Here is a 15,930-nt window from a genome sequence, read left to right on the forward strand (position 1 = left end):
AGGCGATTGGGAACAGTATTTGGTCTAGCATGTGTAAAGTCAGGGACCTTGTTTTGCTACTGCTGCTCTCTGGATATCTAGCATGTTTCCCAGTTGGGTGATTTTTTTTTTTAATTTTCTCTCCTTAGACACCAGCACCCAGTAGACAATGCTGGGCTTTTCTCCTATATGACCTTTTCTTGGCTCAGCCCTCTGGCCCTCGTGGCTTACAAGAAGGGGGAGTTATTAATGGAACATGTGTGGTCTTTGTCCAAGCACGAGTCTTCTGATGTGAACTGCAGAAGGTAGGAGCCTCTGGTCCACCTTCCTCCTCCCTCCCGTGCAGATGGGACTCAGATGGGGTCATCTGTCTGACCTCAGCAGCCCGTGGGCCTTTTAGAAGTCAAGCTAGCCTCTTCTGGGCTTGGGGGGGACGGTGACCTGGGGCTCCCCTTGATCTTTGCTTTTTTCTGCTTGACCTCCTCTTGAGCTCTTCTCTCTGTTTTAACCAAGGGCTTTCTCTCTCTCTCTCAGCCCCGCTTCTCCTGAGTCTGCAGGGAGGTTATGTTGCTGCATTGTGTGGTAGCTGCTTGCCACGATAAACATTGAGTTTATGGTTTTACATTTTACTGCAGGATCCTTCAGAAAGGGACGGGGACCCTGGAAAGGATGAGGGTCTTGTCCCCAGCCCTGTTAGCTTCAGGACTAGCTGTGCTGGGTGGAGGAAGGAAAGGGCTTTGGGGTTGAATTTCTCTAGGAGAAAGGCGGCCACCCCACCCCGGGTGAACTTGTAGTTGCCCAGGCTAGTCTGTGCAGGTGAGCCTTTGTCCTTAACGTTAGCCCCTTTGGGAAGAAGAGCTTTCCCTCGAGGGAGTTTGTCAGCCCAGCCCCACTAGCCGCTGCCACCTGAGGGAGGTTAGGGTTGGCATCTTCCCTGGGAGAGATGGGTAATGGAGGACATGTGCCCTTGTCAAGATTAGAGAGGCTGTGGCAAGAAGAGGTGACCGAAACTGGGCCTGAGGCTGCCTCCCTCCGAAGGGTTGTGTGGATCTTCTGCCGCACCCGGCTCATCCTCTCCATCGTGTGCCTGATGATCACGCAGCTGGCTGGCTTCAGCGGACCAGTAAGTCAGAACCATCCTTTCTCTCCGTTGCCCAGGGCCCCGCCTGGCCAGCTCTAACCCTCTCCAGTTGCATTGCAGGACTCGAGGAGCCGCTCAGCCTAGTCAGGGACTTGTAGCGAGCCCTCGGCCTGTGGAAGGGAATGAGTGTGGTTGGCGTGAGTGGCAGTCTTTCCGTAGCTGGCGAATCCTTCCGTGGATGGACGGGCAGAAGGATGAAAGGGCCGTGCGGAGAGAGCCTGACTTTCCTGGGGGTGTGTGCTTGTTTTTCGGCCAGGCCCATGCTCTCGGGTAGTGTGTGTTGCCTTTGAGTGAAAACCTTGGTTTTGGCAGTCAGAGTAGCAAGGCCAAAAGCAGAGGTGGGCTGTGAGGCTGGCGAGTGAGTGGCCCCTGCTGAGGGGGGACGGCCCAAGAGGCTGGTGCTTCCTGGAGGAGTCTCCAGGCCATCTGCAGAGCCGCCTGGCAGGCTGTGGGCTTGTGTTAGGCAACTTGACACTGACCCCATTCATTCTCTCTTATCACCCGCTTGTTGCACCTGCCTAAGTGCTGATTTACAAAGAACACCTTGATTACATTATTCTCTACACACTTGCCTTGAGGCATCAGGAGCAGTAATACTGCTTGTAGTGCGCCTTTCCCAGGTGGGGGGAAGCTGGAGGTTCATGGCTTGGGTAAGTACACACTTGCTGTGCATGGTGACGTAGGCTAAGGCAAACGGTTGTTTTCCTTGTTCATTACAATGAAGAATTTTGCCCTGTTCCCTGAAACAGAATTGCTTTTCTTGAGTGGTAAAAATACTTTGGTGGCAAAGCTCATGGTGCCACGTAAGCAGCTGTCATGTCACTGACCACACTCAGAGGTTTTCATAGGACCGACCGTCTTCCCCAAGAAGAGCTTCTGTCATTGCCTCACTACAGGGGCTGCTAACTGCGCTACTCTGGTGTACGGAGTTCTTGCATCCGGGCATCACGGTAGTCCCCTCCTTCCATTCTGATTCGGGCTCCAGCACAGGTCGTGTCAGGGAAGCAGCCAGGAGTTGTTGGGGATCTTTTCTGGTGCATGTTCAGTTCTCTAAGGCCAAGTGCATTGGGGTGCCAGTCTTGCATCACCAGGAGCATCTGAGAGTCCTCCCACCCTTCAGAAGGGGGGAAAGTTCCCTTTCCCTGATAACTAGTAAGCGGTGCTTTCTGGCAAGTGCTGTCCAACTAATATCCCCTCCTTGTGCAGAAGGAAATCCTTGACAGCCCAAGGCCAAACCGTGTCCATAACTAATGGAAACATTTGGGAACACATTCAGATCTCAGTGGACAATTTAAGAAGTGGAAATGTCAGTAAGAGGTGGTGGGAGCAAGGCTGATCGTGTGCATTGGCACTGGGCACAAGCCTATGCCCCCCTCAGGCTCAGGCCCTTCTAAGGAGCCCCCCTTTTCTATGGGTGCACCTGATGTGTATCTTTGGGCGTATTTTTTTCCAACTTGAATAAACGAAGCCTTAAGCTAGCATGTACAAAACAGTCTGCCAGTCATGTAAAATCCTTTTATTGCCCCTCCTCCTCCAGGCCTCAGAAAGCCTCTAATTATGTCAAGACAGTGAAACACAAGGCTTTTTAACCTCTGGCTTACTTACTGTAGTTTTTTTCAAGATAATAAGCTTCCCCAGAGGCTCTTTTGATGTCCACATGCTAGAGCTGCTCTCCAGGGGCCACTGACTCCCTGGAGTGTGGGAGGAGGGCCAGTCACTGTCTTTAAGATCTGACGGGCCGGGCCTGTGGGCACCAACAGTGTGTCCGATGCCTTTACTTCTCAGGGGCACCTTTTGAGCCTTTATCAGTTGCCCATTCAAGTCAAGTCCTGCTCGGGGACTTGCGGGGAAAGGCTTAGCATTCACCCTGTGGATGTTGGGGAGGCTACCTCTGCCAGCACTCCGTGAATGCTAACTCTCCTCTTGGGAGCCTTTTAGGGGAAGGGAGAGTGGGAAGCCATTAGAGGTAAGTCTCCCCCTCTTCCCCCTGTCCCCAGCCGGCCGGCCGCTTCTTTCGGGGGGGAGGCAGGGGAGGCTCTCTCTGTAGTGGGACCAATGACAGAAGCTGTTCTCTAGAATTTTCAGGATGGCTGTAGCCTGCGGTCAGAATGAGAGAATCAAGCTGGGCAGACTCTCGCCAAGAGTACAGGTAAGGCCATGTTCCTTCACCGGGAATGCTTCCCAGAGCCAGACCCTGAATACTGCCAGCCTTGCTAACCACCTTGACTTCTTTCCAGTTTATTTAAGTTGAAATGATGACGCTGTGACTTTTTCTTTTCCTAAGTTTTGGTTGGATTTTTTCATGGAAACTTTTCATTTTGATCTCATACTAAACTGGTTTGAAATGTAACTGTTTTGGAAACCTGAATGTATTTTAGAAATTCTTTAATTTACTGTTTGCTCTTTTTTTCCCTTTGACCATTTGACGTAGTCTAAACATTTGTCTCTTAACCACTTTTTCCTCCCTCCCTTGCTCCCTCCCGGGAGGTTGCTGACTATTGGCATTTGGGCAGAGGTGGTTAGAAGGAAAGAGGCCAGTCCACCTACCTGCTGTCTTTTTCGCCTTCCTTTGGAGGACACTGTTGGCAACAATCACGTGGTGGTACTGCCCTGCCTGCCCGCTTACTGAGTTACTTCACAGGAGGAGAAAAGGGGCTTTGGCCCTGACCACTCAATGACTCCGTTCCACATTGAATTGGATTGAATACTGGAAAAGAAGCCAATCTCCTCCCTAGTAAACTCACAACCCAACCGTATGCAGGCAGATTGTGACCAAAACCCTGGAGGCCAGCCCGAAACCCAGGGAGGGGAGAGGTGGAGTACAGTAGCTCCATCTTGGGGATATCCCAGATTCTAATGGGTGTTCACTATTAATGAGAAATGCCAGTTATCCAGGAGGAATTCTGGGCATTGCATTAGTGCCTCCCCCTCCCCCAGGAAAAAACCATCCCCGTGACTCAGTTCCCCCTCGTCCTTGGGTGCTGGCTTTACAGCTACATTTGACTGTTATCTAGTGAGTTTTTTTCTTGTTCAGTGAGGTTTTCTTCCTTCAGGGGTTGGGGTATGGCTTGGTTCATTCTTCCCTTTTTTCTTCTTTTTTCCCCCTCCCCCAAGATCTGTTTTAGCTGCAAAGACTTGAAAAGACTGAAGGGCTTACATCCCCAGTGCTTCATTGGGGCCTTGAGCTCTGTGACCCTTCTGCAGGCAGCAGCCGAGGAACTCCTTGGGCTCTTCCTGAACCAGTAGTCCCAGCCACTGGGAGCAGGGCAGCTCTTTAGGGAGTTTTTCTTAGCCCCTTTGCAGTAAGGTCTTGATGAGAGCAGCTCTTTTCCTCACCCTCTTGCCAAGTCCCCGAGGCGCCACTCCTCGAGCTGAGCCGGGGGCAGGGGAGGTGGGGTGCTGCTGCCGCCAGCTTCATGTCATCCCCGCGGACTCTTGGTTCTCTTCTGTACCCCCGATGTGTGTGTAGTTCAAGAACAGTGTCCCAGGCTAGCCCTGTACAACACTCTGTATGTTTACATTGTATGTTACTGCAATGCTCCCCCTGTACAGCCATGTGAGATGCTCTTTGAATATGGTCCTTGTGTTTTTTATTTTCAATAAAAGTGCGTTACTTCTCAGTTGCTGGTATTTAATACTGCTGCTGAATGTGCCTTGTATGAGTGTGTGTGCTCCCGCGTCACAGGCCCCCAGAGCCGGAGGTGGCCAGCGGTGGTCCTGCTTTCCCTCTGCAGGTGGTGTTGAGATATGCTACCTGAGGTAACATGTTTTTGTTTTGGGGAGGGAGTAGGGAGTTTTTGTTTTGGGGAGGGGTGGGCCTGTGGGGTGGGGAAGGCGGTTTTGTCTGCCCTTCTGTACTATTCTATTAAATTGCTGATGTTTATTTTCAGGAGTGTTTTGCAAAATGTTCTTCCCACTCTTCCCCAGTACAACTGTAGGTACACTGTTCCTTTTTATCAACTAAGCACGTTTGAAACAATCCAAAAAAAGGTCTTAATTTCACTTAAAACAATGTCTTTTTAATGTGTGGAAATATGGTCGATCTGATTTTAAGAGTGAATCTGCTTCATGCTCATTTTAGCTCACAGACAGATTTCTGTTAAGTTAGAAGACGTGAAGGTTTTTAGACAGTGTTCTCTAGAAGCAGCAGGGTTTCTGATTTGGCCCCAGCCCCCTGTGAAATGCCCTAAACCATTTCCTGGGGGCAGGGAGGTCTCCCAACAGGATTAATTGATCTTCCGGGCTGGAATCTCTCTTGGCTTGAGCGAGAGCCTCCCCACTCTTTCTAACTTAACACAAAACTGTTGAGTTGCCCCAGAGAACTGAAGAGTCGTTCACATGAGCTTGTGTTTCTTCCTGTAGGCCTTTATGGTGAAGCACCTCCTGGAATACACGCAGGGGACAGAGTCCAATCTCCTCTACAGTTTGCTCTTAGTCTTGGGTCTCTTCCTCACGGAAGTTGTCCGTTCTTGGTCACTGACATTAACATGGGCGTTGAACTATCGGACTGCAGTGCGCCTTCGAGGAGCAATCTTGACCATGGCATTTAAGAAGATTCTGAAGCTCAAGAATATTAAAGAGAAGTCCCTGGGGGAGGTGAGTGGCCTGGCTTCTTCCCCAGCCCCAAGATGTCTTTCCCCATATTTTCTCCCTGGGTTCATGAATAGGGGCTTTGTTTTTGACCAAAGCCTGCTGTCACTCCTTTGTTTCTCAGCTCATCAACTTGTGTTCCAGTGATGGCCTGAGGATGTTTGAGGCAGCAGCAGTGGGCAGTTTATTAGCAGGTGGCCCCATTGTTGCTATCTTGGGCATGGTTTACAACGTAATTATTCTGGGACCAACGGCCATCTTAGGATCACTTGTTTTTCTCCTTTTCTACCCAGCAATGGTGAGTAAATAATTTTTAAAAAAATTCTGTCCTAGTAACAACTCTTAAGAAAGTAGGGCAAGGACTAGGCAAACAGTTAAGTGACTTGTCCAGGGTCGTGCAGCTATGAAGCAAGGAGGTCTGATCTGAACTTGGGTCCTCCTGACTCCATCCTGGCTATCCACTGAACCATCTAGCTGCCCCAGTTAAATAGTCCTATCTTTATTCTGGTGGTTTCTCGTTGTGGATTCAGTTGCTTTAATTGGGTTTTGAGATTGTGAGGCTGCTAATATTGGATTGGGAACTTCCTTGGGTTTTGAGATTGTTAGGCTGCTAATATTGGATTGGGAACTTCCTTGGAAGCAGGTGCCTACTTGATTGGAAATAAAGCTCCAGGATACTGGGTTGAGGAGAAGTGAGGAGGGCCTTGGAGAAAAGCCTTGGTGGTTAAGTAGGAGAGGCCTCTGACATGACTCTGGCTCCCTCAGACTATGCATCATGATAACTGGAAGTAAAGAGATTGGCTTAGAGATGGTAGGCAGTGCTCGCTCTGGTTTGAAGAGGCCTCAGTCTGGCCCATTTTCTCTTTACAGATGTTTGTGTCCCGGCTCACTGCCTATTTCAGAAGAAAAGCTGTGGCTGCCACAGATGACCGAGTACAGAAAATGAATGAAGTTCTCAACTACATTAAATTTATTAAAATGTATGCTTGGGTTAAAGCATTTTCTCAGAATGTCCAAAGTGAGTATCCCAAAGTGGGTGTAATAGATTGTAGGCATGAGAAGGCCTTCGTTTGGGTGGCTCCTTGGGTTTCTGACAAAACCACTGCAGAGGAATGGGAGTCTCCTAATGGTTTTTGGGTTGGAAACTGAGAATTCTCTAGTCCTTGGATCACAGAACCTGTCTTCTGCTTTCTGCTTTGGGTAGCTTCTGCCTTCCTACCTTGTCTTACAAATGAGACACTAAGACTGACAGAGTCAAGATCAGACATTTGCCCTTGTCCAGGGAAGCAGGGCAGAAATCCTAGTGAGATGTTCATCAAAGCCTCTGATGACCCCGTCTGTGATTTAACGGACTTGTGTTGTCTGTGGCATGCCGTCACATCCTTGTCCAACATGAACTGGATCAGAAACATAGTGGCATATTTGTTGAGATTTGGGAGGAAAAAAAGATAAATTCATTGGATAACATCAGCTGGAAGCAGTAGATTACAGCTAGTGAGATGGAATTGAACCATTATTGATATAAAGCCATCAGGCTAATTGTACATGGACAGGATTGGGACTACCTTGTAATACTTAATGTGAAAAGGCCCCTAAAGGGCAGTTCTGGCTACATACGAGGCTTCGTATGGGCATAGATATTGGAAATAAACTTTAGGCTCCATGAATGGAAGATGTGGTCAGACCAAGGTCTCCTAAATTCACTCTAAAGGTATAGTGAGAAGAGGCCAAGGTCCTAGATGCTGCTAGCACTTCACGCTCATGTGACCCTGGGACCCAGTTTCCTAAATGGTAAAGTTAAGTAGTCAAACCAGATGACCTTGAAGGTCCCTTCCAGCTTTAAATCTCTGACCCCTTGAATGAAAGCCTTGAGCACATGACCTGGAGAGACTGGTCTGGGGATGACGGGCAGACCCGTATCCCAAGGTCTCCTTTTGGCTTCTGGTGTAACAACAATTTGCTTATTTTCCTAGAAATCCGAGAGGAGGAGCGCAGGATTTTGGAGCGGGCTGGATACTTCCAAAGTATCTCTGTTGGAGTGGCCCCCATCGTGGTGGTCATCGCCAGTGTGGTGACATTTTCAGTTCACATGATCTGTGGCTATGATCTCACTGCTGCTCAGGTTAGTAGGTTCTCTTAGGGTCTCAGAAGGCTTTGGAAATTCAAATTTAAGCGTGTTGTTGAATATTGTTCACCCTGAAGGCTGTTGATAAACCAAGGATTAGAGGAAGGCTCTCCCTTGTGTGAATGAGAGAATTGAAAAGCCCTCCAAGGCAAGAGACCAAGTTCCTCAGCTTGGCCGTTCCTTTCCGGGTCACCATTCCATTTAGAATGCCTCCCTTGATTGACAGTTCTGCAGGTCTTGCTTCTTTGGCTTTGCTGCAGGCTTTTCAGTTCTCTTATTCACACTTGTGGGCACAAGCATGGTTTTAGGGAGTTCAGAAAAGCTTCCTGAAAGGTGGACCCTCCTCTCTTGACCTCAGCTTATGCTTTATAGCAGTCTGTGAACTTTGTTTTTAAAAAATCTCGATAATCATATTTAATTCTTAAAAGCCAAGCAACCAACCAATCAAAAAAAAACCCCATTACTCTCAGAATAGGTCCAGAGGTTTCACCGGGTTACCAAAAAGGTCCAAAAGGAGAGGGGCTCTCCTGCTGTATGGAAATAGGCCTCCAGACTGTGGTATCAGGTTCATGAAAGAGCTACGCTTCAGGTCACATTTTCATATTTCTTATATATTTCCTCCTCCTTAGGCTTTCACTGTGGTTACTGTGTTCAATTCAATGACATTCGCTTTGAAAGTGACCCCATTTTCAGTGAAGTCCCTTTCAGAAGCATCCGTGTCTATTGAGAGATTTAAGGTATGTGACCCTTTTACCATCTCCTTGTCCTTCAGTGCCAGTGTCTTAGCTAGCCTTCTTCTGCCTTCTCCATCTTGTCACTTGGATCCAGCTTGATTACCTAACATGGTGATCATATTTCCTCAAATCTTCCACAGGAAGCTAATCCGCCAGTTCCTTTAGCTGTTTTCCCAGTTCAGTTTGGATTCCTTTTGTTATTCTCTGGACATTGTCCATCTTACTCATGTTTTCCCTAAAATCCGATACCCACCCCCCCCCCAAATTGGATGCCATGCCAGGGAGGCAGAGGCCTGGCCCATCAGTCCAGGGAAGGGTAATGAGAATGCAGCTGCTACTGCTGTTCTCCTTCTGGGCCCTGGGCTTCTTTTGAGGCAGCCCAAGGTCGCGGAGGCTCAGCCTGGCAGGAAAGGATCCCAACAAGTAGAAACAGCTAAGGAAGAGAGGGAAGCCAAGAAGATGACCACTTAGAGATTATAGGAACTGCCTTGTTTGAAAGATGAGGAAACTGAGGCTCAGAGGCTAAGGCACTTGTCCAAGGTTCCCAGATCCTCTGCATTGCTCTTGAGTCAATATTAGGAAATGAAACATTTGAGAAAAATTTTAGTATTGCATGAAAGTTAATTTTAAGGAAAGACACAAGTAAGCAGTAATAAGATGTCTGGAAAGGAAAGCTTTTAAAGCTTTGGATTTCTCCATTTGAAAAGAATTCTGTTTGCTGAATTTGATCAATGATAGGTTGTCATCTCCCCAGGTTCCATCTGCAAAGTGGAGGCTAAGCAGAGGATCCCATGCCCTAAAAAGCTTCTTATCCCCAAGGACTCTGTCCTAGAAACCCAGCCCTGGGGGAAGCAGGGTGACCGTCTGTGGAGTTGTGGGGTCCCGCGGGTAGCCTCCACAGGGGAGCTTTCATGCTGTCAAGTGTGCTTCTTTGGGGCCAGGTTTTCTGCCTTGATGCTCAACACTCCTGGTTCAAGTCTCCTAACAGAATAGCTGATGTGAAATACGTGAATTTATAGTAGCCCAGTCGCTGCAGCACTCCAGGTGTTCAGAGGGCTTTCTTGGCCTCTTCTCTGTAAGGCACAAGTGGGGGAGGCCAAGCCAGGGGCCTCGTTTTGTAGAAAAGCCACGCAGGGGGTGGAATGGAGAAGGGAGACGAGACGAGCTTAGGATGCCCCGTCTGTCCTCTAGAGAGGCTCCATACCTGGGAAGAATCGCACGGCTCTGGCACCGAAGGGTGTACCCAGAGCACGCCATTCCCCAAAGCAGTTTTGCTCCCAGGAACCATTTTCTCCTTCAAGTCCAAGCTCTGCCCCTTTCCGCCTGGCAGGCACAGGCGGAGGCGGAGGCAGGGGCGGGTCGGTGTGGGCTGTCCTTGCCTGCTGATCCGATCCCTTGCTCTTGTAGCATGTCACCTGCCATCGTTCACGCTTGTCTGTGAGAGAACCCAACGCGTGGCGGCCGACCCTGCTGCCCTGCCCGAGGACCACTGGCCTCCTCTGGCCGTCCCCCCCTCTGCTCCCGGAGCAGGCCAGTGCTTAGCTTCCTGGCTCTCCAGCATCGTCCCGTTCTCTAACCCGCTCTGTTCTGCTTCATGAGTGTGCGCCATAGGCTTGTCTCCCCGGTCTTGATTGCGTGTTCCATCTTTGCACCTCTCTCACAACTCCTATCAGAGTTTATTTCTAATGGAAGAGGTTCACATGGTAAAGAACAAACCAGCCAGTCCTCACATCACGATAGAGGTGAGAAATGCCACTTTGGCGTGGGACTCCTCCCACTCCAGTATCCAGAACTCGCCAAAACTGACCCCCAAAATGAAAAAGGGCAAGAAGTCAGCCAAGGGCAAGCGCGAGAAGGCCAGGCTGCCCCATGCAGAGCAGCGACAGGCTGTGCTAGCTGAGCAGAAGGGTCATCTCCTGGTGGACAGCGATGATCGTCCCAGCCCAGAGGAAGAAGGCAGGCCCATCCGCCTGGCCAACCTCCGCCTGCAGAGGACACTCTACAGCATTGACCTGGAGATTGAGGAGGTAAGACGCCATAGGCAGCAGAGAGGGGAGCAGTGGGTTGTCTCCCCTTTGGGCAGCACGCCAGCTGAGTGGGAAGGACTTTGAACCAGAGGAGCCACACACTAACCAATCTCACCTAGTTTGTGGCCCAGAATTCTCTTCTCTGGCTCCTAGACCAACATTGCAAGTAGATCTTTCCTTTCTTTGTTTTAAAATAATAATTCTTTGTTCCCTCATTTGACAATTCTAGATTCTCATGTAGTGCCCCATTTTACTTTACGTGCTAGGACTCGTGTCATTATCATGGCTTCCAAATAAGGGGATGAGAGCAAGTGAGTTTTCCAAGCTTCCAGTGTGGAGGCAACTATTCACGGGAGAAGGCCGTCTCATTCCAGTCTCTAGTTACTGCGTCTCTTCCTCAGAGCTTGGGGTAGAGGAGAAGAAAATAGTTCATTAGCCTTGCTTCCCAGCCTGTTGCTGTTGCCTGCTCAGGAGGCCCTGCCTCGGTGTTTCGAATGAGGCTTGGGAGCTGGATCGTGACACTATTCATGACCACAGACGTGTTTGCTTGTCTTGCCCCTGGGGGAAGAGATGCACATTCAGTTCCAGCCCCTTGTTTGGAGCTAGAAGAGTGAGAGATAAGCCTTGGCTACCAAACAAAGGCAAGGGACCCTGTGCAAAATCTTTAAAGCTTTTTCCTGAGGAGGAAAGGATGGCTAACGGGTACTTTTTAAGCTGCCTTTGCTAATATTTAAGAGAGGCAAAATAACCAGCCAACATTTCAGAGACTGGCATTATTTAATTATAGAAAGCAGGGTTAACTGCATTTGAGATGCAGAGAAAGTACTAGAAATTGGTCAGAATCCATATTGAGGAAATACCCAGAGAGATCCCTCCCGGAATCCTGCAGTACATAAGCCACAGTGGCCCAGACTAGTAAGTCCACACAGCATCTGTACCTAGAACAGAGATGTTGGCCAAGGCCTTTTTCCTGAGGATAAAGCAGCCCCAGACAGCAGACCTGATTTATTCGGTCATGCAGAGAGCTTGTAGCCAGAGGCTACCCTCTAGCCCTGAACTTCTGACGTCCATATTCAGTCCTTCTGGCCGTCTTCCATGTCTTCCTCCTGCAGAGGCCCTGGAGAGAGTAAATCCCAGGCCCCAGTTCTAGAGCAGTCCAGAAATTCTTTCCCGTAGATCATTCTGGTGTCTAAACTAGCATAAAACGAAGTAGAAACAGAGGAGCCGAGATTTTTGATGCTGGCTTTTTAAAAAGGGCTTGTTTTATAGGACTGCCCAAGGCAGGAAAACAAACTGGGTTTGATATGGCTTTGGGTGCAGGCTTTTAAAAAAGAACTTAAGAAGAACCTGGTGTTGGATGCATTTAAATTCCAGGTGTCTTCATTTCCATTTTCTTGCTAATCTGAGGGGGAAGGTCTTTATTACCTTTGTCCAGCAAATGAAGATGTGGGGAAGGAGGGGACTGCCCATGGCCACCCTTTGAACTTGTTCTCCCTTACCTAAGCTCTTTCATTTTCCTACTTGTCAGAGAATGCACGAGGCCATTTATTGGAGGGAGCTTCGTTCTCCCAGTAGTTCTCTGGCTTTTCATTAGGGCCATGAGCTTTAGGTAACACTGCTCCCAGTGAGCCAGCAGCATGACTCTGCTTGTAGAAATGGCATCTCAATGGTGCGTCATTGCCTCTGAATAACCATGCTTCTCTTTTTGCGTTGTGACCAGGGAAAACTGGTTGGCATCTGTGGCAGCGTGGGAAGTGGGAAAACCTCCCTCATTTCAGCCATCCTGGGCCAGGTGAGATTCCGTCCCCAGTTCAGGGCATCCCTCTCTGCCTTCTTCTGCTTGATTCTTGATTTCAGAGTTTTCTTGAAAGAATTGGTAGGGAAGGGGCAATCTAGCATGTCAAGTGTCCTTGCTGGCAGCAGCTCCCTATCCTCTATACACCGAGACCATCACGAGCCCGCTTCTCTTGTCTGCCCTTTATAAAAACTGAAATCCTACAGGGAGTTGTCATCGTTGCACACGATCATTGTAACTGTTCCCCCAATCCCATGGCTCCTCCTCGTGGCATGGAGTGTGGCTGGTGCTAGGAGTGCCTCAGCATCCTCCCTGGCACCGCCGGTCCACCTCCAAGCTGGAGAATTTCTGCTCTGGAGTCCTTGGTCTGCAGACCAGCAGCTGCCTCCTAGCTGTGCTGGCTGCGGGTGCTATGGTTTGTTTAGGGTGTCTGTGAAGAGATGGGCAGCTGGGCAGTGATCCCCCCATGTGCACCCACACATGCAAGAGGGACTCGGGTTCAGTGGGCTGGACTGTTAGTGCAGATGGCCAGAGCTGACGACCCCTGGGACATTTTGGTGGGCCCTTCTCTTTTCACCCCCACCCCTGCCATCTTTACGCTGGCATCTCTTTTCTTTGTGCGGTAGTGAGGTGTGCGAGCTCTTTGAGTCGCCACTCTTTCCGCAGTAGGCTCCTAAGAAACGTTGAGTATATTGCGTTAAGTGTCGTTTTGGGCTGTGATGCCATTTGGCAGTCTCTCTCTCTTCCCCCTTAGATGACCCTCCTAGAGGGCAGCATTGCTGTTAACGGAACCTTTGCTTATGTGGCCCAGCAGGCCTGGATCCTGAATGCCACTCTGAGAGACAACATCCTCTTTGGGAAGGAGTTTGATGAAGAAAGGCAAGGAATGCTTGGTTTCTGACCTCCTGATTCACCTTCTTGGTGTCGGCAGAGACAGGATAACCTCAAGTGGTGGGACTTGCCTGGAACCTGCCTGACCCTCAGTCTCTTTCTGTTCTTCAGATACAATGCTGTGTTGAATGGCTGCTGCTTAAGACCTGACCTAGCCATCCTTCCCAACAGTGACCTGACAGAGGTATGGCCTGGGTTACCCCCAGGGCATTTGGGTTAGGCTGAATGGAAGGAAGCCTGGAGGTCACAGAGTCCCAGTTCCCCTTTTGCAGCCTCCCAGGGTTCCCTGAGGAAGTGGCAGACCTTAACCAGCTAACACTGAAGTCCTCCTCCCTGGACTGTGCGCCCTCAGGCGTAAAGTACACTTGCCCAGGACACTGGCCCTGAGCCAGCCTCAAGGGAACCAAAGGCCGGGCAGAGCAAGGCCAAACCTCACATTCAGCCCCTTACTTCCTGACCATGCCGCCATGAGTGGGCCGTAGACTCTCTCAGAGCCTCCATTTTCCCATTCGTAAACTGGGATCAGCCATGCTTTGTCTGCCATAGTAGCTCACAGGGCAGATGTGAGGAAAGCGTGCTCTAAAAGGCCACTGGGCCTACCTGCATACTCCTCTGGAAAGACTGGTTCAAGTTCTGGAGGAGTCGTGCCCTGAGATCTAGATCAGAAAGAAGCTAGCTCTGCTGCGCGCTTGGACAAATCGGGGGTCTTTGGGCCTCAGTTTCCTCAATTGGAGCAACCATTCAATGTCCAGAATGCTTGGAGATTTTATAAAGGGATCTTTACAGAAATGATCTGAGGCCTAGAGTAGGTGAAATGTAAAGCACGCTCTCCATGAGCTGCTGTTCTTCCCAATCTCCATTCTTCCTCTCTGTAAAATGAGGCCTGGACCCTCTGACTTTCTGTGATTTTAAGTAAACTCCTCGTAAGCGTATTTGCTTGTAACTAGTGGGCTTTATTTAGCGCACTCTCTCCCTGTCTCTTTCTCACTCTGTGTCTCTGTCTCTCTGTCTCTCTCCCCCCATCTTTCTCTCTCTCTCTGTCTCTGTCTCTGTCTCTCTCCACCACCCCACCACCCCCGTCTCTCTGTCTGTCGGTCTCTTTTTCTCTCTCTCACTGTCTCTGTCTCTCCCTCCCTCTCTCTGTCTCTATGTCTCTGTCTCTCTCCACCACCCCACCACCCCCGTCTCTCTGTCTGTCTCTTTTTCTCTCACTGTCTCTGTCTCTTTCTCTCACTGTCTCTGTCTCTCCCTCTCTCTGTCTCTGTCTCTCTCCCCCTCCCCCTGTCTCTCTCTGTCTGTCTCTCTCTCTCACATAATTGACTTTCATACCTGCAGGGCTCAGTTGCTTTGCTCTTTATAGCACTTAGCACCTGTGCCCTGTGGTTAGAGACTTAGTAAACACTTGTTGCACTTGGTCATCCTTTCCTGGCATGGCTTTTCTGTGCTGTTCTGGAAAGGTGGCCTGGAGGCCACACTCACTTTCCTTATTCCGTTCCAGATTGGTGAGCGTGGAGCCAACCTGAGCGGAGGACAACGCCAAAGGATCAGTCTGGCTCGAGCCCTGTACAGTGACAGGAGTATCTACATCCTGGATGACCCCCTCAGTGCCTTAGATGCCCACGTGGGCAACCACATCTTCAATAGTGCCATCAGAAAATACCTCAAGTCCAAGACTGTCTTGTTCGTCACTCACCAGCTTCAGGTACGCACGCCCTTCCCCAAACTCTTCCTGGCTCTGGGAAATCAGACCCCGAGAGGCCCAGTTGGGCCTCTTTCTGGCTTCTGGTGAGGTGGACATTTCTGTCTTTAGTCAGTGTATTTCGGGGTCCCAGCACTAGTGGAAAGACAAGCTCTCTTTTGGAAGGATGCTAGTCAGGAGTCCACAAGTAGGACTGAGTTTTGAAACACGGTAGGAGCTGAATTGGAGAAAGCTTGGTAAATCTGCGCAAAACCCATTGCAGGAAAATCAAATCTGGTCTGTCTTGCCATTCCATGTGGCAGTTTTGAAGCAGATTCAGCTGTTTTCTCTTAATGTTTGAATACATGATCATCTGCTGTGGAAAGGATGGCCCACTCAGCCTACCCCTAAAGCCTGCCAGAATGTGCAGTTCTGGGGTGTGTTGGGCAAACAGGGATTCTGGCCTGGCACCCATGTGGTATCTGGACAAAACATATGCCAGTGAAGCACTGTCTGCTGACTGAGGTGGTTGATTAGCATTGAGTTATTTAAACCCTTACTTTCTGTCTTGGAATCAATTCAAGTAACGAGGTGGAAGAGGAGGGGTAAGGGGTTAGGCAATGGGGTTGTGACTTGCCCAGGAAGTATCTGAGGCCAGATTTGAACCCAGGACCTTCTGTCTCCAGGCTTGGCACTATCCACTGAGTCACCTAGCTGCCCCTCAGTTAGCATTTATTAAGCACCTACCAAGTGCCAGGCACTCTGCTTAGTAAGAGTTGGGGATATTAAGGGGGGGGGGATCACCCATGCTTTCAGGGAACTAAGTCTGATGAGCACATGCAAACGGTTAACTACGAATAAGGTTTAGACAGAAGCAATGCAGGGTGGCCCGAGACTGGGGCACTGAGATTCAGGAGGACTGAGAAAGTCTTTTGCAGAAGACAGAATGTTAGCTGAAGCTTGAAAGAAA

The 15,930-nt window shown here is 49.6% G+C and overlaps 1 protein-coding gene across 4 annotated transcripts in view; it reads left to right on the top strand.

Annotated features, from left to right (window-relative positions):
• The window catches only part of ABCC5 (ATP binding cassette subfamily C member 5), a 59,259-nt gene that overhangs the window by 17,646 nt on the left and 25,683 nt on the right, over window positions 1–15,930 (top strand). The window contains exons 4-15 of one of the 4 annotated variants that reach the window (XM_056819913.1): window positions 129–284; window positions 955–1,102; window positions 5,483–5,716; window positions 5,835–6,008; window positions 6,581–6,728; window positions 7,684–7,832; window positions 8,465–8,572; window positions 10,243–10,596; window positions 12,317–12,388; window positions 13,146–13,270; window positions 13,394–13,466; window positions 14,781–14,984. In XM_056819913.1, the coding sequence (XP_056675891.1) occupies window positions 129–284; window positions 955–1,102; window positions 5,483–5,716; window positions 5,835–6,008; window positions 6,581–6,728; window positions 7,684–7,832; window positions 8,465–8,572; window positions 10,243–10,596; window positions 12,317–12,388; window positions 13,146–13,270; window positions 13,394–13,466; window positions 14,781–14,984 (1,945 nt within the window). Of the gene's footprint in view, window positions 1–128; window positions 285–513; window positions 1,103–1,162; window positions 3,270–3,607; window positions 5,059–5,482; window positions 5,717–5,834; window positions 6,009–6,580; window positions 6,729–7,683; window positions 7,833–8,464; window positions 8,573–10,242; window positions 10,597–12,316; window positions 12,389–13,145; window positions 13,271–13,393; window positions 13,467–14,780; window positions 14,985–15,930 lie in introns of those variants that run through there. The other 3 variants (XM_056819914.1, XM_056819915.1, XM_056819917.1) reach the window with 3 other exon arrangements.

The sequence above is a fragment of the Monodelphis domestica genome, chromosome 2 (genome assembly GCF_027887165.1).
Source record: "Monodelphis domestica isolate mMonDom1 chromosome 2, mMonDom1.pri, whole genome shotgun sequence".
NCBI classification, from domain to species: Eukaryota; Metazoa; Chordata; class Mammalia; order Didelphimorphia; family Didelphidae; genus Monodelphis; species Monodelphis domestica.